The 24,344-nt window shown below is 44.3% G+C and overlaps 2 protein-coding genes across 2 annotated transcripts in view; one reads left to right on the forward strand and one right to left on the reverse strand.

The window, feature by feature from the left end:
• The first annotated feature begins 4,114 nt into the window (after nt 1-4,114).
• Nucleotides 4,115-4,598, forward strand: atoh1c (atonal bHLH transcription factor 1c). Its single transcript, XM_028960260.1, has one exon. It carries the CDS (start codon nt 4,115-4,117, stop codon nt 4,517-4,519), a length of 405 nt encoding a protein of 134 aa, XP_028816093.1. The 3' UTR covers nt 4,520-4,598.
• Nucleotides 4,599-5,172: 574 nt separating this feature from the next.
• waplb (WAPL cohesin release factor b) overlaps nt 5,173-24,344 on the reverse strand; it is a 31,318-nt gene continuing 12,146 nt past the window's right edge. Inside the window, exons 5-20 of the mRNA XM_028969614.1 lie at nt 23,258-23,376; nt 20,192-20,287; nt 18,523-18,684; nt 17,986-18,122; nt 17,718-17,829; nt 17,378-17,605; nt 15,876-15,987; nt 15,676-15,773; nt 14,753-14,829; nt 12,323-12,468; nt 11,366-11,481; nt 10,941-11,090; nt 10,398-10,602; nt 10,114-10,202; nt 7,661-7,756; nt 5,173-7,047 (exon numbers count right to left, since the gene is read on the reverse strand). Of these exons, the coding sequence (XP_028825447.1) occupies nt 6,982-7,047; nt 7,661-7,756; nt 10,114-10,202; nt 10,398-10,602; nt 10,941-11,090; nt 11,366-11,481; nt 12,323-12,468; nt 14,753-14,829; nt 15,676-15,773; nt 15,876-15,987; nt 17,378-17,605; nt 17,718-17,829; nt 17,986-18,122; nt 18,523-18,684; nt 20,192-20,287; nt 23,258-23,376 (2,009 nt within the window). The 3' untranslated portion in view covers nt 5,173-6,981. The remainder of the gene's footprint in view (nt 7,048-7,660; nt 7,757-10,113; nt 10,203-10,397; nt 10,603-10,940; nt 11,091-11,365; nt 11,482-12,322; nt 12,469-14,752; nt 14,830-15,675; nt 15,774-15,875; nt 15,988-17,377; nt 17,606-17,717; nt 17,830-17,985; nt 18,123-18,522; nt 18,685-20,191; nt 20,288-23,257; nt 23,377-24,344) is intronic.

The following is a 24,344-nucleotide window of genomic DNA, read 5'->3' on the forward strand; positions in this document are numbered from 1 at the left end:
CCATTATCTTCCTCCACGACCTGTGGCCGCCGGGCCTGGGGAACGGTTCTGGAATCTTCTGGAATCGAACGGTGGGCCGCGTCGGGCCCCGGCCCACAGCTACGCACGGAGGGGGGCCGTGATGGCCGATTAAACGTACGCCGGGCCACATGGCTGGTTGGGCCCGGTCGGTAATTGGACCTGCTGGGAGAAGCCACTGAGGCTGCAACAATGACGGAGGGGAAGAGTCCCTCTGGTGTGAAATGAAACAAATGAGGGGTCAGAGGAGAGGAGCGGGCGGGAGGGAGGCGGGGCAGGCGACAGGAAGGGAAGGCGCGCCGGTGTCCGTCGGCTACACCCTCGACCCCTGTCAGTCACATGTTCACCAAAACACATCAAAGCGCCGCGTGTTGTTTTGACGCACAATGAGCCCCCAGATGCTAAGCCGAGCTCGGGGGCCGATTATTGACAGTGGAGCCACGCGAGTGTGCAACGCTTCTTGATGCCCACGTAAAAGTGTAGAAAGTGAGGCACGTGTGTCTGAAGAAAGATAGCTAGATTGGTTTTCAAAAAAGGCTCTTATGTTCAAAAGGAGGGTGGATTGATTAATGGATGGATGGATATAAAGAGAGACAAACCCCAAGGGAATTCCTCTTTGCCATTGCAGCACACGCCGATTGTAAAAAAAGAAAAAAAAATGGCATATTTGTATTTAGAATGTTTTATAATGGGGTGGGAACTGTGAAAGCACGCTCTAAGTCAGGGAGGAACAACCTAAGACGTGTGAACCTCTGGGTTAATTTTATCTTCTGTTTGACCAGGGTGTGATATATGGTGTGTGAGGCACCGTCCAATATTCAGAGTATTTTTCTTTAGTCGCTCCCTCTCGGACTATCGTTTCCTAAGATGGACTCCCATAATTGAGTTTATTGAGTGTATTGAGTCCGTAGCATTGATAGTAGTCCCTGTGAGCACAGACTGGTTGGAATAAAGTAGACAATGTCTACAGATTCTTCGGGAAGCAGGGGGTCACCTGGACAACAGGGTTCCAGTCTGAATACTTGCAGGACTTTACTTCTATATCATGTCTTCGCAGCGGTTCATATTTCATCACTCAATGGAGCCCTTCACCCGGATTCCACGATCCCCCTGACACTGATCCTCCGTGGCTGTGTTTTCTGAGAATTTCTGCAGGAGACACAACAGACTTCTGACTGAAGTCTGCTGTGTACTGAGTGAGCAGGAAGGGAGACAGGACTGTCCCCTGTGGTGACCCCACCGAGCTCAAATAACAACGGACATGTCCACCATGCATTATGCAGACAGCTCTGGCTTCTCCAGTGTATAAATAGACATCACGGTACTTCCATGGCTCCTCTGAATAGGGATTATACACACAAGGGATTTGTTAAAATTTTGGGGTGACTCTTAAATCAACAATACAGTAAATGGCTCAGGGCGTGATGTGGCCTCACGCCTCCAAGGTTGTGAGGTTGAAACCCGACTAGGGCCTTGTGTGTCTGGAGTTTGCATGCTCTCGCCGTGTTAGCACGGGTTTGCCCCAGGTTCTCCGGTTTCCTCCCACCTTCCAAAGGAATGCGCACTAGGTGAACTGGCAACTCAGAATTGAGTTTGAGGAGGTGTGTGTGTGTGCGTGTGTGTGTGTGTGCACATTTCAGAGTGGCCTTTTACTGTGGGCAGTCTAGGGCATACCTGTGCAATATTCATGCTGTCTAATAAGCACCATGATGTGCCACGCCCTATGAGCTGGGATGGATTATCTCGGAGGAGGAGTGCTCACTAACACAGATTTAGGCAGATTTGTGAACAATATTTGAGAGTAATTGGTCTTTTGTGTATTAGAAAATGTTTCAACTCATGAAAAATGGGAGCAAAAACATAACGGTTATATTTTGGTTCAGTGTATATACTCTTTTTTTATCATATTTGGCACCGTTCACCAGTACTGCAGAACAGAACTTTTTCATTTGTCATTTCTTGTCCTATGTTCTGGTTTTTGGTCACTTCATGGGTGTCTACAATCCCTCCTCGCAACCATTTACGTAAATCACCTGTCACAAAGGACCACGTGTTGTTCACTCGTGGCGATTGCTGTCGTTTTCAAGTGACGGGGACAGCGCATGCAATTAGTTCCGGATTGATCCTGCGTCTGCGACGTGCTCAAACGCCAGTGAACTAATGGCAAGCGCTGGCAGCCCGTGAGTTACAGCGGATCCCTAAGAGCCCGCTCATTAATTCGGACTGTTCCCATGTGTGCTAGAAAGCAAAATTCGGTACCAATGCGGCGGATAGAAACAGAACGTGACCCTTGGCCTCAGCGGTTTCGGAAGACATTCTCGTTTTGTAATTGGCTTGAATATTCAGCGTGTTCAAGCACAGAAATTTTAATTAATGGCTTTGTGAGATGTTAATCGGGTGCCGAAACATGTTTTTTTTTTCGTTCCCGTACTCGTTCAATTAATTTTAATCGCATTATTAGTGCTGATGTGTTGCGCCTTGATAATTAAATTACTTGAGCTTTGGAGAAGGTTTTTTTTTTTTTTTGGAGACGTTTAGGGCGGAATGATGTTGCTGGAGGGGCTGGGGTGGGAAGAAAAGCCCCTCTGTCGGCCTGGCGGTAGGAATACTGGGTATTCGCTTCAGTCCCACGCCTTGCCGGTGCGCAGAACTGTGACAAGTGACACTCCTTGGCACCCGGCTTGTGCTCTGCCACGTTGGCACACCTTGAAAAGGAAAGGCCTTTGCCAGAAAAAGTCCCATCCTCCGCCCCTTAATCCTCCCGGCGAAGTTTTGCTTTATTTGGCCGTGCCGGCACGCCGACAGGCGCGCAACCCGGCCGGCGTAGCCTCTGCACAGGGGGGGCTGGGGGGGTTGGGCGAGGAGAGGAGGGGGTCCCTAATCTGGGCATCCGGCGCTGGGTTTGATCTCAGCCCCGCGTCCACACTTCAATAAGATGCTTCATTAGGTTTAATATGCGAAGTGTGCCAAAGACTGTCAAAGACCCAAGACGTTTTTTCTGTTGTTTGACGCTTCTTGGGACATTTCTGGGGCATCTGCATGTTTTTGCCCTTTATTCGTTTCCCTCCAAGGTTGATATAATGAAAGTCTTGGTGACCTCAGTGTTTTCTGGACACCAGTAAATTGGATTAGTGGCAGTGTTACGGATACGGGACCAGGCAATTACCGTTAATGAGCAATTATTTTCTGTCTGGACACATTTTTGTGCACGGTTCCTTTTCTTTTCTTTTCTTTAAATCAATGCCTAATATCACTTTTCTGCCCAAGCCTATTAAAGTTCCTAACCTGTCCATTTCAACATTTAATGACATGAACACATCTCACTCTGCATAATAAGTCTAACATAATCGCACAATTATGTTCAGCGGGGGAACCGGCGGGCTCACAACATGTTTGACTGGCAATTATGCAGGTTATGTAGAAGTGATTTTAAAAAAAATTAAAAAGCAATTGTGGACGAAAACATACTTACATGTTTATTACAAATATGTCTATTCATGTAAAGCAAATCACAAACCAAATACTTATTAAACACATTAATTTACGGAAAGGAATAAATTAATAAAATAAATAATGTCACCTTACTTAAGCAAAGAAATATTTAATTAAGTATCTATTGGTTGATTATGCAAATAACAAAAATAAATAATTACACAAAATGACATGTCACCTCAAACAAAAGGCAAATGAATACTTAAAAATCACTAATACAGATCAATAAACAAACGTATGCACATTAAATGTTTTTTTCTTTCTTTTTTATTAATTTACATGTGATTACAGACACATTAATACGTACAGGCCTATCTACGGATCTGTGCGAAGTTTGGAGATGCCAGATTCCGCACAGTGTGCGTCCTGGGACGGGGGTGTCGGGGTGCACGGTTCTCGCGCCCACTGATCACTGAGATGGACCTAATCCACTTTTGATGAGCTCCATTAATGGACCCCCTGCCGTCACTATCAAAGGGGCTTTTGCTCCCATGCGCCAACCCGCACACGACCCTCGCCACGCCCCCCGAAACCAGCCGCATGGCGTCCGGGAATAAATAGCGGCTCCGAGCGGCCAAAAGTTCCCGAAGACATCTGGAGGAGGATGCAGCAGAAGACGACGCCGCCGCCCCCGCTTCCCAAGGAGCTCCTGCAGGGCGGCCGCTGGCCGGAGGGTCCGGTCCAGGACCAGGGCGCAGTGGCCAGGGCGCGCCGGCGGCGCAGGCTGGCCGCCAACGCGCGGGAGAGGAGGAGGATGCTGGGCCTGAACATCGCCTTCGACCGGCTGCGCAGCGTCATCCCCAACCTGGAGAGCGACAAGAAGCTGTCCAAGTCCGAGACGCTGCAGATGGCGCAGATCTACATCACCACGCTCAGCGACCTGCTCCGGGAGGGCAAGCGGGACCCGGACGCGGCCTGCGCGGAGGAGGACGCCGGGGCGGAGGGCGCGCCGGGCCTGGAGGTGACGGGGGTCATGAACTTTTGGGGACGGACCAGTGGGAGCAAATGAGTGGACTTGAACCCGAGCCCTGAAAATATTGGGGATTTTGATCAATGTGACACTGTTGATCACAATATTCAAACTGGGGAAAAAAAGTTTTTGTTACTTTGACAAATATGATCTGAAATACTCCACAAAAAAAGATACTCCACATCCAGTAAGAAAAAATCTCAGAAAAGAAAAAAAAAAAACTTGTTGCTTTGTTGCAGTACGCTCACTAAAGGCTCTTAAATGTATTTATTTTTGTAAAGTGAATTATTTTTATACTTGATTTGTAGTCATCTTTTTGTTTCACACAAAGGCCAGTGTTTGTAATTAAAATGCTTAAAAACACGTCACTGTGAATTAATGTTATTTAATTAAAAGTTGCTTTTCTAAGGGTCCAATGAGCACCTCTTTTCTTCTAAAGCATAGACACACATAAACAAGTATGTATGCAATATCATGATGGACAAATTAAACAAACCAAAATGATTAACATTAATAGTTAAATAAATGTATATATATATATATATATATATATATATATATATATATATATATATATATATATATATATATATGTATATGTATATATTCATTTTTAAAAAGTAAAATATTACTATTTACATTTTATATGAATGTAACTATGAATTAAAAAAAAAAAAAAAAAACAGCAAACGTATGGAAAGTAGCAATTTTATTTGAGTTTAAATTATATACAAATAGGCAAGGACACTGTGAAAATTGGTACAAAATTCAGGATTCCTGCAGCTGGTTTTGACACCTGTTCTGAAACCTTATTTCATAAAACAACTGGAACAGAAAACAAAAAAAAATTATAATAATAAAAAATAGGGCCGGATTCAGAAAAAGTAGTCTAGCATTTCTACATTTGCAACAGCGGGGTCATATTTACAGGACCATTTACAACTGGCTTTGTTGTTCCATTCATTCTTTTCCCCCCCAGATTTTGTGAATAAACCTCTTGTAAACTTTATATTTTTTTTTAAGAGTAAAATTAAAAGCACAAAGAGAAACTTAAAGGGGAAAAATAAAACACACACACACACACACACACACACACACACACACACACACAAACGCCCATACACACTCACAAAAAACAAAAAAAAAAAACACAGCAGCACTTCAGTGGTCCTGCTGCAAGGGGGTGGGGCACAATTGATGGAGGACTGAAGGGGGGGGGGAACTACAACCAAAAACTAAACTGAAGGACCCCAGGTTAGAAAGAAACAATATTCGGAACAAAGTTCGCCCCCAAACTGCGTGACTGAATCAGACAGACCACCTAGCCCAGGCCAGGGCAACGGGCCTGAGCAGAAGCTACAGCTGCATACAGCGCGCCAGGAACCAGACGTGGCCAGATAACTTAATGCAATAAACGTGGGTCGGAGTTCAAAAGAAAGCAGAAGCTGTAGAAAACAGAGCGACGCGCTGAGGAGGGGGGTTCAGGACGATCGAGGGCTTCGTTAAATATCATATCGGACCTCTCGCCGTTGTGTGAAAAATCAAGTGCTTTTATTTTACAATTGCTTTTATAAATAATGCTCTGCAGGGTCCATCCCTCCAAATCAACAGCAACAACTACAACGCAACATACAGCACAACCAATCTGAAGATTTAAGAACATGAGATGTCAGGGAAAAGAACAAAAAAATTCAATAACACCTTGATCCATGCAAAAAAAAATATATATAAAAAAAAATTTAATTTAAAATAAGGACTGAAGATCAGTCAACGGCTGACAGAAATCCTGGGTCAGAAAAAAAAAAATAATAAAAAAAAAAAGCTTACATTCCAGTAAAAAAACAAAAAAGGGAATCCTGCTGGTGTCCGGAGAAAATAACACAAGATCACGGGACAGTTAAAGCAGGTAGTGCTAGAAAACAGGAAATGTAGAAAACAAGAAGGGGGGGGGTGCTATACACTTGCTTCAGCATTTCAAAGCTAACCCTGAGCTAGAGTGTGTATGAAATTTTTATTATTTTTCTTTTTTAAGTCGTCACTGCCCGGCTTAGTGGCCACTGACTTGCTTACTTCCACGCAAAGAGTCCCAAGAGAAAAAAAGAGCAGCGAATGGGGTTGAGAGAGACAGAAAAAGAAAGAAAGAAAGAAAAGAGAGAGAGCGGGCGAGAAGGCATAGATTCATCCAGTGTAATGTTGACCAGAGCTCCTTCAGTTCAGGACCACAGCAAAACGAAATGCGTGTGCTGCAACTCATCCAGAAACGGCCAAAATGGAAATTTGCTTCAGTCTTTCATTGGTTTAGGTGAGATTCCAAAATGGTAAAAAGTGAACCCGCCCCCTTCCCAAAGTCTGGTCTCTGTGAGTGAAGATGACTGCTGGCTGGCTGTGATGAAGACGGAGGCGACTGGTTTCTGGCTCCTCAGCATTCCGCTCCGTTCCCCCGGTTGGGGTGGCCCTGGTGAAACTGGCGCGTCGAGCAGAGCTGAGCCAGGCCAAGCGACTCAACAGTGCTCGAGGTAGTCGATAACCCGAGAGATGGGCTTCTGACCCGTGGTGCCCAAATCGTACTGAAAAAAGGAAGAGAACAAAAATCCACTGGGTTAAAAATATGAGAAGTGGAGATTAAATGTGATTTTTACCATGGTAATAAGACACAATAACCACAAAACCATATAACAGGTTCTTATACATCATTTAGTTATAATAGAGCTGATGAATGTTGACTATCGATGCTCGAATTGTCCGATAACGGCCCATTTTACACGGGTCAGTCGTAGGTTTTAGATTTTAAGAAGTTTTAAATAAAGTTTTGAATAAATAGCCTTTAATATGGTTTACCATTTTATTTGTGTACTGCAAAGGATCTGAGTAATCAGTTTGGTTCAACAACAACAAAAAAAATGAAGTCTGAAAAATTTAAACCATAAATCAGCCTCGTTGACCCGATTTTGAGGCCGACAATAATAAACCGACTCGCTGCTTTCATTATCCAGCCATTTTCAGACATGCACGTGCAGCTTGACATTTTTGTAGTCAAGGAAACAGCACTTAGTTCACTGTACAAGATGTGCCACACGGAGAGAAAAATCTGCGCCGACGGCTACTCCGAGGCATTACATTAAATAATAAAAATCCCTGCTGACGCGTGTTTACAGGGTTATCTGGAGCGACTGTACTTACTGTGAGATTCATGAAATTTAAGAACTTCTTGAGCATTTCGGTCATTATTGAGAAATCTCCTTTCGGCAGATTTTCCCTCACAGTAGTAACATTCGCCTGAGGGAGGGGGAGAGAGAGAGAGAGAGAGAGAAAGCCTATCAGATTCCCACGGCATCGTATGGACAACACTCAGTCTACAGTCTAGACCACTCCCGACTAGACGCCAAGGGCCCAAATTTTCAAAAACGCATGAAGCATGGGGCTCAATCGCGGTCCTCAGGATTTACATGAGCAGATGAAATGAGAGAATACAGCTTGGTGCTTGGTACAGTTTCAAAAATAGTGCCTTGACTTTTCACAGTCGTTTGATATTTCTGTGTAGACATTCAAACCCCAAATGAAAGTGAAGTGATTCCTGCTCACCTTTCATCAGGAAAGACGCCCGGGGAGCAGTGTGTGAGGGGGGAGCTCGGTGGCACCTTGGCAGTTCGGGATTCGGACCGGCAACCTTCTGATTACGGGTCTGTTTCCTTACCCGCTAGGCCACCACTGCTCCGAAATGAGTTCAGACTGTAGCCTTTTAGTCTAGTTTTCATATATTATTCATATTTCATTCTATAAGAAGTTTTTTTAGAATATAATAATAATAATAATAATACAACTGAAGCCATAAAGGATAAAATCAACAGAGAAAACTTATCAAATTGAAATCCTGGGAGATAATAATTGGAATTCTACAGTGAACCGATCTTCTCCCTCAGGCATACAAAAGATGCCTTAGTGAGTTAATTTAGCATTTTCACATTGTACAATTTGAAAAGTTTGAGAGCACCACCAGACAGAAAATGACCATCTCTTATTCTTCCATCTCTGGAATAATGAAAATCGCCCGCAAAGTCACATTAGGAGAGCACGTAAGCAAGCGACGGAGAGATATCGAGATTTTGAATTGAGATGTGGACGGAACAGACAAGACATGCAGAGCGAACCAGGAACAAATCTGAGGATGGGGGTGGGCGGGGTGTATCGGGCCGGTAACGCTAACGACCTCGGACATCAATCACACGCTAACGGCCCACTGGAGAGGCCATTAGTGCAGGATGAGTCAAAGATTCCAGCATTGCTGGGCTGCTGTCGTACCCTGCAGAGACACAAACGCGGCATAATGCCAAAAGCCAACTGCAGCAAGAAAACACACACACACACACACACACACACACACACACACACACACACACACACACACACACTCCACAGAGCATTCAGAAAAGCCTGCAGAAAACTGGTATGGGGAAATGTGTAGCATTGTGAGGATGTTTTATTCGGTCAAGCTGTAGTGTGTGTTTCGTATTAACACTTGTACGAATACACAGTTTTAAGCCTGATCGAGAGGCACAAATAAGAGGCCAAGGCGGAGGTCGATCAGGGTCAAATGCGATCAGGGTTCAAGCAGGCCAAAAGTCAAAAGTCATCTGACAAAGTCACTGACCAAGCTTACGTGCCAATGAGGGCACGGGACATGAGATGACAAAGAGGAATAAATCTCTGCGCAAACGACCCGGTTTTCTATCAGATGTCGGTTCTTTAAAAGTCAATGGACCAGACAGAAGATACCATAATTTCTCTGAAATATCTGTACAAAAAAATGTAAATAAAATAGATATATGAAAATCTTAAAGGACAGGTAGACAACAATACATAAAAAACAAATATAAATAAGTAAATGTGACCATTACCAGTAGTGTTTCGGGCAATGATATGATCGATAATCACAATAAAATTCACCTCGGTGATCAGCTTTTGGCCCTTTTCCCTATCACAGCCCTACTTATTGTGACTGTGGAGGCCGGCTGACCTGACACTGGACTAAGAGGGAAAGTAAATTGTCTAAATGGAAATGCTTATTGCTGTAAATGATAAATGCTTGGATCGCGTGTATATAATTGAATGTTGCATGTTGAGATGTGTGTTACATGGGGGTTAAACACAGTTTAGTGGAGGTGATGCCAGGGAGTAAGAGGCGCCGCGTTTTCAGTATGCAGTGTGCAAAAACTGGGTGTGTTATAATGTCGACTCCACCTACCCTGTTACAAATACACGTGGTTCACTACGTAAAGCGAGCAAACATACTGCAGACCTGCGCTAGTTTTACACTGCACAAGAGAAAAATGTCTCTTGTGCAGTGAAATTTTAATGACTTTCCGATACGTTTCTATGTTTATTTCATGTTCCAAAACTTCTCCAAAAACCTGGAAAACTCTCTTTTCAAATTCCATGGCATGTTTTGAAATGAGCGTGGTGTGCGACTCCTGCCCTAAACCGAAAACGTACAGCAATCCCATGATCTGTAAGCTGTCGAGTGTGACTACCCTGGTGTTGTAAAGTACTGACAGCATGGACGAGGGTTTGAAATGAAGATGGCGGAGGCTGGTGGGGGGTCTGGGGGTTTAAAATGACCGTAGGGTGGGACTTACAGGACTCCCCTGACACAGGCAGCCCAGCAGCAGTGCAGTGTAGGAGGCCACGATGCTGTCCTCCATGTGCTTGCCAGCGTGTTGAAGGGCTGGGGGGGGAAGTGAGGAAAGTGGCTCACATTACTACAACATCGACTATAATCTGCAAATTGCTATAGCTACTATCATTATTAGAAGTCACATTTTTTGAGGTAGCCTGAGCGAATGGAGCCGACCAACGTGCACTACAACAATATTCCAAATGATAATAACAATAATGTGGGGAATACAATGCTTGTTCCAACCTTTGTTGAGGTCCAGCTCCTCCTCTTCTTCTTCCTTCTTGTTCTCCTTGTCTTCTGTGTGGTTCTCGGAGGCGACCCACTGGATCTCGCCGCCGGTCTCCTGCCACTCGCCGCTCTGGTCCAGCTGACCCTTGGGAGCGTCGCTGATCAAGCCGTCTGTCTCGGCTTCCGCTAGCATGGCTGCGTGTTCCCTCTGCAGAAAGAGCTGAGCATGCAGAGAACCCTTCTCGTTATCAAAGGAACGTCATTGCAATAAGCTCATACGTTATTGCAGCATTTTCCCCTCAGAAGTAGTCATTGAAAATATGAAAATATATATACAGTATATATACAGGCCAAATGTTTGGACACCTTCTCATTCAATGTGTTTTCTTTATTTTCATGACCATTTACATTGGTAGATTCTCACTGAAGGCATCAAAACTATGAATGAACACATGTGGATAAATCAGCAAACAAAATTTCAATTTGTTTTAATGTTTGCGACTGCGTTCCCATGAATTATAGGAAGGAGGAGCTTCACTTTTTAAACACACTACACACCTGGACCAGAACAGCAATGGCACTCAGAGGACCCTCCGATTTAATCTCGGTCTTCTCCCCCAAACACAGCGAGAAGTCCATTTCCATCTCCACCAGACAGTGTCGGTTCCTCGCGCTGTACTCCACCAGGTTAATGAGCAGACCCAGACCCTACACACACACACACACACACACACACACACACACACAGTCAATATTCCATAATGGTCTCTGCAATTGCATTAAATCTAATCTGTGTTAATGACGTCTTGTTTTGAGGTGCATTTTAAAATATAACGGAGCTCGAAAATACGATCCATTTCACATTCTGTTCTTGATGCAATATTAATGGGACAATGGTGCAGGCCGGCAGGACTAAAGGAGGCAGAAGACAACACACACACACACACACACACACACACACAGTCAGTGTGATGGGCACTGACCAGGACTCTGATGTCGAAGCGCTGCTCCTGCGGGATGTACTGAGGTACCCGGAGCACACAGTTGAGGGCGGTGACTATCAGCTCATCCTGCTCGCCGGCCTTAGTGCTGCCCCACTCTACAGGGAGGGAGAGAGAGAGAGAGAGAGAGTATTCGAGTAAGAGAAAGAGGAATTGAACTTTTCGAAATAGCACACACTGCACCATACAGATACAGTTACGACCATAGTGCCATATGGAGGTTCTTTTTATTTTATTTTATTTTATTTTTTTTTATATATATATATATATATATTTTTAAAAAAAAAAAAAAAAAAAAAAAAAAAAAAATCTTACATCAGCACTCAGCATGCCTTTCAATGGTGTAAGATGGGAGATTCCAGGTCCACGACTTTTCATGTGTTAATAAACACCTTATCTCCAAGCTGTGGCCCCCACCTCATAAACAAGATATCTCCCCTAGCTTCGAGGCTCTTCATTGGTACCATTTTACACACAACATTTCCATGTAATTGGATCTTAAATACGGGGCAGTGGTTAAGGAAGCCGGCCCCTGTAATCAGAATGTTGCCGGTTCGAATCCCGAGTCACCAAGGTGCCACCGAGCAAAGTACAGTCCCCACACACTGGGCGTATGTCATGGCTGCCCACTGTTCACCAAGGGTAATGGTTAAAAGCAGAGTACACATTTCATTGTGACATCGTGTGCTGTGCATCACAATGACAATCACTTCACTTTCACTTAAACCTCCAGTGCGTTTGCTTGTAAAATTTATTTATTTTTGTTCAAAATTGGGTGTGTGGGGTCTCAAATTCAAATTTTATGTGTCACATACAGTGTCATAAAACCACAGTATTGCAAATATTGCAAGTATACAATGAACCAATATGCAAATATTGCAAACATAACCAAATATTACACTTTTATGTCTTTAACATAAAACATGAAATGTGTCTCACCGTTGTCGTGGGTGAGGTTCAGCAGCAGGCCGATGATGGCCCTCATGCAGTCCTCCACGGCTTTGGCCACGCTCACGTTGCCACCTGGAGACACATTCAGCTCCCGACTGTACCTCTGGATCATGTCTTCGCAGTGTCGGAGGGCTCTAATCACACACACACACACACACACACACACACACACACACACACAAAATGATTCCTACAGAACACCTGCAGAGCTGTGCAATTAAGACATTTTGACTAATGTTGCAATTAACATGAAATGACTATTTATGTACAAATGACTATTTATGTATAAAAACTAAAGGTGAAATGCTCATCTTCATCTAATTGCAAATATTTTAGGATTTTTTGTCAACTGATTGTTAATGCTGTACTGGCTGATGCACGAGGGGTGAAATCCCAGCAGCCCTCTCATACTCAGTAGCACACTAGTGACGTTTAAAGTGAACCCGAGGCCAGAAATCCAGGAAGGAAATGACTTTAGAAAAGGGAGGGGCCACCCCGCAGCTCAGTCTCGGCCGTCGGAGAAACAGAGTAGAATGCCTAAAACGTAATGAGATTAAGAGGGTGGGGGGGTGGGGGAGTCTGTGGAGGATGTGTGTGTATACGAGCGATAGAGAGAAATCATTACAGACAGCCCCAGACGCCTGAAAACGTCCCCCATCTCCCCCAAAACTACTGCTGCTGCGCCGTGTTTTGCCCTCTTAATTCAATCACAGCCGAGTGACTGAATGCACCCACAGAGCCCAGCTTGAGAGGGGGCTTTGTGGAGGCTGCCGACGCCACCACCCTCCTCCTATCCTGCACCGGGCTGCGCTCGACAGGCCAGGCGACGGTTTGCCAGGGGTCACGGAGGAGTCTGGCCGAGGTCACGCGGCGAACGTCAAGCGGACCCACCATAACATAATTCCATTTACAGAGAGAAAGAAAGAGGAGGAAGAAGAAATAGGTGGGGGGTCGGCAGCTGATTGAGATGAAGTTAGAGAGCCCTCCCATCCTGTTCCACCGGGAGCAGGGGTCAACAGGGGTCAGTCACATCCATGTCCCGGGACTAGATGCAGCTTGTCTAGCTTCCTGCACTGCATTTACAACAAAACCCTGGCATTCATTCCTTGACCATGATGCGCTTTATGCTTTATTCTCAAGCACTGTGGTTGCCAAACATTTTCTCTAATACTCTGCTTTTGTACGTACTAAGACTTTTAAGAACTGTCTTTCTGACTGGGTGGTGAAGTGAAGCGATTGTCACATGTTATATACAGCGGCACAGCACACGGTGCACACAGTGAAATTTGTCCTCTGCATCACCCTGAGTGAGCAGTGAGCAGTGGGCAGCCATGGCATGCGCCCAGGGAGCAGTGTGTGGAGACGGAGCTGTGCTCAGCAGCACCTCACTGGCATCTTGGCGGATCAGGATTCGAACCGGCAACCTTCTGATTACAGGGCCGCTTCCTTAACCGCTAGGCCACCACTGCCAATGCCACCACTGCCCCTAGTAACTTGGTAGTAGCCTAGTGGGTAACACACTTGCCTATAAACCAGAAGACCCAGGTTAAAATCCCACGTACTACCATTGTGTCCCTGAGCAAGACACTTAACCCTAAGTTTCTCCAGGGGGGACTGTCCCTGTAACTAATCATTGTAAGTTGCTCTGGGCGTCTGATAAATGCAGTAAATGTAAAATGACTGACTTACCGACTGAGGACTGGCTGGCCTGCGTGACAGCATTAATTTCTTTTTTAAATATTTCTGCACTCTCCCTTTGCAATAATCGGCGCTCAATCCAATAAAATGGCGGGAAGAAAAACTATTTTTTCCCCATGACAACTCTCTCATGCACATTTCGGTACTAACAGAATTTTTGGCTCATCCAGAGCCAATCTTCAGTGGCAGAACTAAACTGAAAACATCAAATGCGTGGACAGGACTGTTGGATGGAGCTGCGACATAAAACATTTAGACATTTTAGATCTGCATTCTGTGGCGGTGCAGTTTCCACCAAGAAACCAGCTGTTGCTATTGTTGCTAAGCAACATTAAAAAAAAAAAAAGAACAAAACAGAAATACGATATCCGCATCTTATTCCAGATAAAAAAAATATATTTTTTACATAATTCATATGTAAAACATGGTCTGGCTAGTGTAGACCAGCAGTCTGAATACATACCAAACACCTGAAACCAGAAAATAAAAGCCCGCTTCGAGTACAGATAATTCTGCCTGAAATCTATTTTTACCCCTGTTTTAATGGCACCATCTTTTCCCCATCTCGGTCTACAGTGAGTGCCAGCATGGCAGAGTGGCTGGAAAATATGGTGTCTAATCCTACAGGACCCCTCTGTGTTGTATAATGAGCCCAGGCTGCCTGCCTGTCCATCGCTCGTGGGAGGGAACCATGGGGCTGGCAGAGCAGAGCAGACTTACTTTGCGGATGAGACGATGAGCTCAGAGTCCTTATAGGCTATCAGGTAGGCCTGATTCTCAGGATTTTGGACTGTCACCTGCCAAGCAAAGACAGACGCAGAGAATTTAAGGTGAAAAATAATAGCACTTTATTAAAGGTCCCCTATCATAAAAATTTAATTTTGTGAGTTTTTTTTTTTTTTTTTTTTTTTTAACATTTAACGAGACAGGTTAGTTCCCCTATCCTGTCTATGGTCCTGCAGTGGCTAAAAATGGTGATAGGTGTAAAGAGTGCGTTGGCCATTCTGGCCAGATCTGGAATTTGTCCCCTTATGAAGTTAGAACAGAAAAGGTTACCTCCCGGTTCTCATGCAATGTCCGCCCAGAGAATTTCACACCCCTCCCCTAAAACATTATCTCCGCTGCCCGTCATGGCTTCCAAACATGAAAAGCATTACAGTTGCTCGGTGCTTGGATGTAAAAATGAGCACAAATGTATTTATTTATTTTTTAGTTCAGTCACACCGATGAGTTTATTTTATTTATTTTCTGGAAAAAAATAAACTTCCTGTCTGTGCCAAACATCGTGGTTGGTGAATAGTGCTGAAAACGTAATTCCCACTCAACTCCTATAGGCTGCTCCCCACCACATTATAATGCTTTCTATTTGGCAGTAACTCAACGTCTCTTGATCAACAGATCCACCAAATCTCACCAAAAACAACCCAAAAAAGTGAGAGAACCACAATTTCATCTGATTTTGATGTCTGAACCCTTTTCTATGTTACGGTTAATATTACATTATTTATTAGTCGGTAGAAGTATGCAAGTTGGTCATTTAGTGTAAGCGAAGTTCTCTATTGTTATTTTTCACCAATTCCAGCTTTGAGGGAGTGGGGGGAGGGGAGATGGGTGCATGCCACGAGGGGCTGTGTTTCACTCACACTCTCCAGCACGCGAAGACATCGCTCCGCCCCCCACAGTGACGCCACCAGCTTCTCCCTGTCGTCCTCCTGATTCAAGTTGGCCACGCACTCCTTCACTGTGGGGACGAGATTAAATTTACATAACAAAAAACGAAAAAGGTACACTTGACACAATCGCCGCGGTCTTCCTCATGGCGATGGCAGAGAAGTGGTCATACCTTTATCTACGATGTGGTCCAGGCCTCCCAGAAGCCTCAGCTCCTCTTTGAACCAGTCGCCTGCCCTTTTCGATGTGAGAGACAGTAGTGTTTCCATGGCAAGGTGTCCCGTCTAAAGCAAAATAAACTGTTTTCATTAAAAAAAAAGAAATGTAATGTTTATATGAACAGCGGAAATACGCATTCTGGGACATCAGAGGATAGCGATACACATTCAAATCGCAGCCGCTGCGGGACGCGGTAACGAGAGCAGACGCGCCGGAGGAAATTGAGATTTAAATTTTCCCATAGTCTTCAGGCACAAGAGAATCCGCACTGATAAGGGACGCCGTAGCGGCGGGCGATAAGGTGGTAATAATAATTCGACCGGGTAAACAGTGAAGGACCTTGGTGCTGAACGAGTGTCTGATGTCAACGTGCTCTGAAAGCACGTCTTGTCCAGAACGAGTGCTGCGCTCCTTCGTGATTGACGGGGTCTTCATTCCCGCCCACTTCTTAACTTACTCTACAGGAAAATAATTAGCACCCAGAGCTTGTGGTTAAAATGAGGATAGAGGGCTATAAGAACAAATATACATTTGTTATAGCAATGCAAGGCAGACTTTCCATCGATTGAGTTACTAAGAGGTGTGAACCTTCACTGGCATCACGATTCGATCATCAATGGCTCCATTATCGAGAAATCATGATGCATCCGGAAAAAAAATTCGACATTAATTTACATCATGTTTTCAAATGTCAGTGAGATGAGAGTTTGGCTTTTTTCTTGTGTTCGTGGCATCAGGTGAGCACGGACTAAACACACAGACCATTTTTCTGCTCATTGGAGCAACTCACTTAGATTTGAACTTGATTAAGTCAAAAACAAAAAAAACGTTGTATAACGCATTTATTTGGGCGTGTGCACTACAAGCAGTGCAGCAGAAGCCCATATGCCATTTAGAGGGCGTTTGTGGGGACGAGGGTTTAAACCTGCCCGGAGTACTCAGACCAAGCAGCCGCGGTCACTACCGGCACTACTTTTTAACTAGAATTTTTAATTCCTCCTGAAAATTACCAAGCAACATCAGTATGATGAAATCGATTATGTTCTGCACTTATTTGGTCCACGTCTGAGTCACGATCCACCGATTGTGAGATTGATTTCAACACCCCTAATAACGGAAGTTACCATGTTATCTAATGTTGATTGCTGACATTTTCATTGTGGCCATTATTTTCGGTGCAAGTCCAAGGCCGTCCTCACGATTTACACAAACAGATAAAACTTTAAAAGAACCGCTTGGTAGTTCTCTGTAACTAGCATTTGTGTTGGTGTGTAATTATTCCTGTCAACCGGAACAATGCACATAGACTTGCTGCTATCTGGATTGCTGGCAAACCACCTCTAATCTACACTGTATTGATCATTTATATTATATTGTATTAATGTAATATAAATCAGTTTTTAAATATATTTTTCACTGTATCCATGCCAGATGTCATAAAAGATGACTGCCCACCGTGATGTTCTCCAGGTCCAAGTGTTTGTTGTGGACCGTCTCACAAAGCTTGCGGATCTTCTCCTTGACTTTGCTCATCTCTTTGGCAGTCAGCTGGGCACTGGCAGCATTGTCCTGGTCCAGCTCCAGCAGCCGGATCATCAGATCCAGGCTGGCCCGGTCCAGATCCATGTTCAACCGGTCCCGGCTCAGGATGTACATGAGAGACGCTGTGCACAGAGCCAGGTTCTGGGGGGGGTAAAACGAATTGCTGATGAATAAATGAAGGGTCTCTGGAGAACAAATGACAAGACGGGCAAAGTTTGCATGACTATTATGTATTGCGAGGGCAGCTGCGCACCGGGTGCTGTGGGGCATCGCTGATGGTTTTGAAGACCTGTGCCACCTTCCCTCTAGCCCTCAAGTGCATTCGGAAGCCTGGCATGGCACACCTGCTAGCCAAACTGATGACACTAAATATGCAAAAAATATATATATACACACACACACACACACACACACACACACACACACACACACACACACACATTTAAAAAGCTGAAATTGCTGGAAAACAACGTTAAAACTACTGTTTTTTAAGAATGTGTGTGTGTGTAGGTGATCCAAACCTAAGGCATCGTGTGTTTAAGGGCTGGCCAGTCTTCAGGCCAGTGGCCAGGTACTCAAAATCGTCAGTGAATTCCTGATTCTCCCCAAACTCTACCACGTCGTTGAAGTGCTTCACATGCCGGACGACTGTGTACAACTGCAAAAAGCAAATTCTTACTAATAACAAAAATGATTTACTTAAATAAAGGGGAGGTGATTATCTTGTGAATGGCTGTTTGCATCAGACGTTGAACTGAGAATTGAAAAAATAGAAAAAAAGTGGCAAACTGTATCACTTTTTTTTCTCACAATTATTAATATCAATTTAAAATGATTCATTTAATGTCACTAGGGGGAGCGGAACAGTTCAGAGGCACTAGTGTCTCCCTATAAGTCATTGACATTATGGTACAGAATGAAGCACAGAACAAAGCGCTATTTAAACGTATGCTGATCCTAAAACGTGAAAAAGCAGAACTTCATGAGAAACAACGTGACTCCATGTGATGTACAGGGCAAATCATGAGCCTTAATGTAGCCAGGGTGTGGCATCTCACCTCTTTGTGCTCCTTCCTGCATTTCAACGCCGTGACAATATCCTGGTAGGGCTCGGTGGGTATTGTGACTGACTTGATGACTTTGGGCGGCGGTGGCGGCGCTTTGAACACCCCGTCGTCTTTGTGAGAGTTGGTGTCTTTGCTGCTCCCTGACTGGGTGGGCTGCAGAATGGAGATTAAATTAAACTAGACTGACAGATCGGTAAACCGACAGGACAGGAAAGGAGAACCTTCATCAAATAACAAAGTGTACATCATTTTCTCTTCTTCTTCTTTAATTAGTCACATTTTACATTTATGGTATTTATCAGACTGAAAATCAGTAGTTACTGGGACAGTCCCCCTGGAGCAAGGGACGCAATGGTAATAAGTGGTGTGTGAACCTGTGACTTTGCTTTTGTAACAGGAACTGTAAGCAGCAGGGGTGTTGAAATTAAATCTCATAATCGGTGCGGACATGGACGAACCGGCATCAATGCAGTGCCAAACATAATAAATTTGATCATAATGATGTTGCTTGGTAATTTTCTGGCGGAAGCATGGAAGTCACCCCACTCGTGTATTTTATATGCTTTATACATAATGTGAACTAATGTAGAAAAATGTGTGGAATGCATTGTGATACATTGATAATTGAGACCAGGCTGAAACATCTAGAAAGCAGCCAAAAAATGTCAGGTTCCATTTTACTCACATTATTATATTAATATATATGGAAAAAAATCCCATTTACTCTGAATGCTTTATTTCAGCTTGTCAGTCGATGTCCTGACATTTTGCTGAAAGAGTCGGGGTCTTCTCAGACCTTGTTTCAGGGGCATATTGAGGAAACCCAAACAGTTCTGCCCTCCGCCCCGGTATTTCCCCCAACACTGAATGCCACCAGTGTTTATACTGTCTGGTTTTCATAAGATCAAGCTTCCTCTGAGGGCCGAATTAGCAGACCCAGTATAATGCCTATCAGTAGGTGTGTGTGTGTGAATAGGTGAGATGCACGTATAATTATACAATATGCTAGTTGCTGACAGCACCAAATGGATGTCTCATGCGTGGGACTGATCCAGCCTACCCTTAAGCAGAGGATAATAAGGGAGAGAGAGAGAGAGAGAGAGAGAGAGAGAGAGCGAGAGCGACACAGAGCGAGAGCGACACAGAGCGAGAGCGACACAGAGCGAGAGCGAGACACAGAGCGAGAGAGAGAGAGACAGAGAGAGAGAGAGAGACACAGAGAGAGAGAGAGAGACACAGAGAGAGAGAGAGAGACACAGAGAGAGAGAGAGAGACACAGAGAGAGAGAGAGACACAGAGAGAGAGAGAGACACAGAGAGAGAGAGAGACACAGAGAGAGAGAGAGACACAGAGAGAGAGAGAGACACAGAGAGAGAGAGACACAGAGAGAGAGAGACCAGAGAGAGAGAGAGACACAGAGAGAGAGAGAGACACAGAGAGAGAGAGACACAGAGAGAGAGAGAGACAGAGAGAGAGAGAGACACAGAGAGAGAGACACAGAGAGAGAGACACAGAGAGAGAGCGCAAAGACACAAAGATGGAGGAAAAAAAAAAAAAAACACTAGCAACCCGGAATGGATAGGAATCTGGGTGATTCTCTAAAACACCTCCCGCTCATTCGGTGGGGTGCGTGAGTGTGTGCGCTTGCATGCACGCTCACCGGTGTGGTCCGTGCTTGCGATGGTGGAGGTAGGGGCAGCTCCTCCGACTCGGGACGATTCCAGTGTCTGGCGTTGTACACTGCTTTTGTAGGGGACTGCGTAACAGACAAAAAAAATATAATAATATCAAGATCACAGCAGAAAAACAGAATTACAACAGGAAGCATTCTAATTACCACTTCCTTAAAGCAGGGACTGTGGTGGAATAGCAGGTAAGGAAGCGGACTAGTAACCAAAAGGATGTTGGTTCAAATCCCTAGGTGCCTCTGAGGTCCCCTTGTGGGCACCACACACTGCTGCCCGGGCCTCGTTCCCAAGGGTGATGGTTAAATACAGAGGACACATTTCGTTGTGTCACCGTGAGCTGAGCATTTCAATGACAAAAACAGTCACCTTCAGCATATTCTTAATTCAAGTATGTATTGGAAGTTGTCCATTGTACATGAAGTCCTTTTCAGCGTTTGCTAAAAAAAATTAAGATTTCAATTATCAATTAAGATTTCTTAAAATATTCTTATTATTATTCTTTTTATTTTCTACGCTGGTCCAATACAAAGTATTCCCTGAAGTATTATATAAATAAATGCCTGTCGTTACATAAAACTGGTCACATGTTGTGTCAATTCTGCAGACAGCACCACTTGTTTGGCAGTTGAAAGAAAGCGACGTGCTACAGGTTCATTAAACGACTCCGGGCTCCGCAGGGTCCCATTAAACACACGCCCCAGGGAAGGCGCTTTAAATGAATACATATTAAATCTAACAGAGAGTGCCAGTGCCGCTCAAACAGCAGGACACACTGCAGTCAACAGCCAAGACACACAGACACACACACAGCTTCTGGCTATTAGCAGAAGCCAGGACATTAAAGGGTAAAAGAGAGGAAAAGAACTGGCAACCGACTCGGCACCGCAGGCGAGGTGCACTTTCATTTTCTATAATTAACCAGGCCCATCCCACAGAGCGGCACCACCGCCCCACCGAGAACCGGTACACAGCTTAAAACTGCCTCAACTTCGGAATTCTTTGACTGGGAGTAAACGAAACGGCACATCATCCATTTTGCCTCCTGTTAACTACACTGCACTTTTCTAAACTGGTTACAACTTCAAGTGACATTTAAAAGTCAACTGTCCCTTTAATAGTGTTTTTTTTGTTTGTTTTTTTCCCGGATGTGGTGGGAAACAATTACCCCGCCCACCCATCCCTCCAATACCAACAGCTATGCCAAAGCGGCCAATACCCACAGCCGGGCAGCCGGACAATGCCTGCTGTATTATCAGCTTCCTAAAACGCTCAACAACGAGGAGACTACTGGATGCTGCGGAGGACAAAAAACAAACGGTGCAAACAACTATTGCTGCAGTGTTCCGAACGTACATTTTTTTTTTTTTAATCCTCATCCTTTGTCTATGCTTACGTTCATTTTCTGTGTATTTTGGGTCACATGCTGTACGATGCAATGAAGGAAACCAATTTAGCCACTAATAGTGCAGCTAGATGGTCTAAAGTGTGGAAGAACTGCATGTTTTTCGGATTTGAACAATTGATATTGGAAGAAAGCTACTGATTTCATTCCTTTAGGTAAATACAGCCTTACCAATTTGACACCGCCTCAAGACGCTCAAATCCCTTTTAGCATTGCTGAAAAACAAAATAAACTGACTTTTTTTAAACTTACCAAAGCTGACTGAAATATTACCACTTATTGTTATGCGTAAAGTGTACTTTCAATTTTCTTCAGATACTTTTAATAAACTGGTTTGCAGTTTTATCACAAAAAGATGACATTTAGTGTGTGTGTTTAGGAGACCACACCGGGTGCCACTCTTGTCAGCTATGAACAGGAAACTAAGGCTACAATTTGCACAGGCTCACCGAAAATGGACAATAGAAGATTGGAAAAATGTTGCCTGGTCTGATGAGTCTCGGTTTCTGCTGCGACATTCGGATGGCAGGGTCAGAATTTGGCGTCAACAACATGAAAGCATGGACCCATCCTGCCTTGCATCAACCGTTCAAGGCTGATGGTGGTGGTTTAATGGTGTGGGGGATACATTTTCTTGGCACGCTTTGGGCCCCTTAGTACTAATTGATCATCGCTGCAACGCCACAGCCTACCTGAGTATTGTTGCTGACCATGTACATCCCTTTATGACCACAGTGTACCAATCGTCTGATGGCTATTGATAGAAAGGCAGTGGGTGGTAGTAGCCTAGTGGGTAACACACTCGCCTACGAACCAGAGGACCCAGGTTCAAATCCCACTTACTACCATTGTGTCCCTGAGCAAGACACTTAACCCTAAGTTGTTCCAGAGGGGACTGTCCCTGTAACTACTAAGTCGCTCTGGATAACGGCGTCTGATAAATGCTGTAAATGCAAAGGTACTTCCAGCAGGATAATGCACCACCATGCAGACTGGTTTCTTGAACGTGATAATGAGTTCGCTGTAATCAAGTGGCCTCCACAGCCACCAGATCTCAATCCAAAGTGCTGGAACGGGAGACTCGCATCATGGATGTGCAGCCGATGTGCCGTCATGTCAATATTGAGTAATATCCCTTAGTGCATTTTGAGTTTTCACACAATATTCTATTGTTTGCAGACGCACTAGAATGAAAGGAAATAATAGACGTAGGAAGAGAAAACAGACTTTCTCTCTCATGAAAAGAGTTTCCACTGATCACCACCTCGCACTTCATCAGAGCGTAATAAAAAGCAAGAACGTAAACAGCAGTGTGGCCAGTCAGAACACACCGTACTGCCCCCCACCACGCATGCATTTGAATTACTTGCACCGGAAAAAGGACCCGGCGTAGACTGTGAACTAGAGTGACGTGAGTCACTTGCAGCTGACTCATCACCGGCCGGGAAACAGGAGCTCGGATCGATTCGCCGTGGCCTTCCCGCCTACGCCACTCCTATTCAAAGTGCCAGAGGTACCAACGGAGCATCTAGGAGGGGGACACCTGACTCCTTGGCAGACAGAAGTGCTGGATATAAATAGGCCTGGTTTCTCAAATGCTAAATAAAAATAATAAAAGCAGTATGGTTTCCTTCACCTTCTTAGGCCCGCTGAAGATCTTCCTGCTCTCCCTGATCTCCGGTGGTCTGGTGGACGTCCGGCTCTTCTGGGCTTCGGGAGCACTGGGCTGGCTCTCCTCTGGGAGATCGTCAGGGTCTGTCGGGTGGGTGGGTCGAAGAGCAAAGGGTCAAAAATTGCGAGGGCACAAAACAGCCGAGACTCTGTGCTCAGGCGCTAGCCTGCCATCGATTACGCATGAGGTATAAGCAGTCGGGTCGGCTGCATCGTTCGGCCTCTCGTGCCACCGCACGTCGTATTTATAAAAGGTCGGCTAACCGAGAACAATATGAAAACATTACGGACCGCCAAATAGGCCCGTCCAAATCAATGTGGCAAACAAACACTTCCCAGCCTGGAGCTGCCAGAAAAAAAAAAAATCATTTTAAAAGAAGCATACAATTCTACATAGATGCAGGCAAAAATAAATAAATAACATTTTAATCAATATCTAAAAACTGAATTAAGACTATTTATTTAATGAGCACTAAGCAAAGTGCTACATTCTCAAGATTTTAATAAATAGCTAAAACTTGAGAACAAATTGACAGTTACCTGCATCTTGAAGAAGAGAAACAAACACTATTTCTAATTATATTTTTATGCACATAGTTTAAAAGGGAATCTGATGATTGGCAGCTGTCACATAAGCAACATCCTCATTCTGGATTTTTTAAACCCAGGCCCGCAAACAAATCAAGTGCAACATCATTAAAGAAACAATTTGACCAAATGAGCCCAACGTTTACTACATAGCACTGTGCTATTACCACTGCTTGAAAATAGTGCCCTTACTCTCAAATATCTAAAATATTTTCGAAATTCCGAATTTTCGTAACTAGCATAACTCTGTATACGTTGTGGTCAAAAGTTTTTAGAATGAAACAAATACTGGTTTTCACAAGGTTTGCTGCGTCAGTGTTTTTAGATCTTTCAGTTGTTTCTGTGTATTGAAGAATTATTATAAGACGTTTTTATTACACCAAGTTACAAAAAGGATTTTATTTCATCAAGTTTATGCAAAGAGTCAATATTTGCAGTGTTGGCCCTTTTTGTCCCAAGACCTC

The sequence above is a fragment of the Denticeps clupeoides genome, chromosome 2 (assembly GCF_900700375.1).
Source record: "Denticeps clupeoides chromosome 2, fDenClu1.1, whole genome shotgun sequence".
NCBI classification, from domain to species: domain Eukaryota; kingdom Metazoa; phylum Chordata; class Actinopteri; order Clupeiformes; family Denticipitidae; genus Denticeps; species Denticeps clupeoides.

Bases quoted from the DNA above. Each gene is read 5' to 3' on its own strand.
- atoh1c (XM_028960260.1), top strand. From the start codon at position 4,115: ATGCAGCAGAAGACGACGCCGCCGCCCCCGCTTCCCAAGGAGCTCCTG.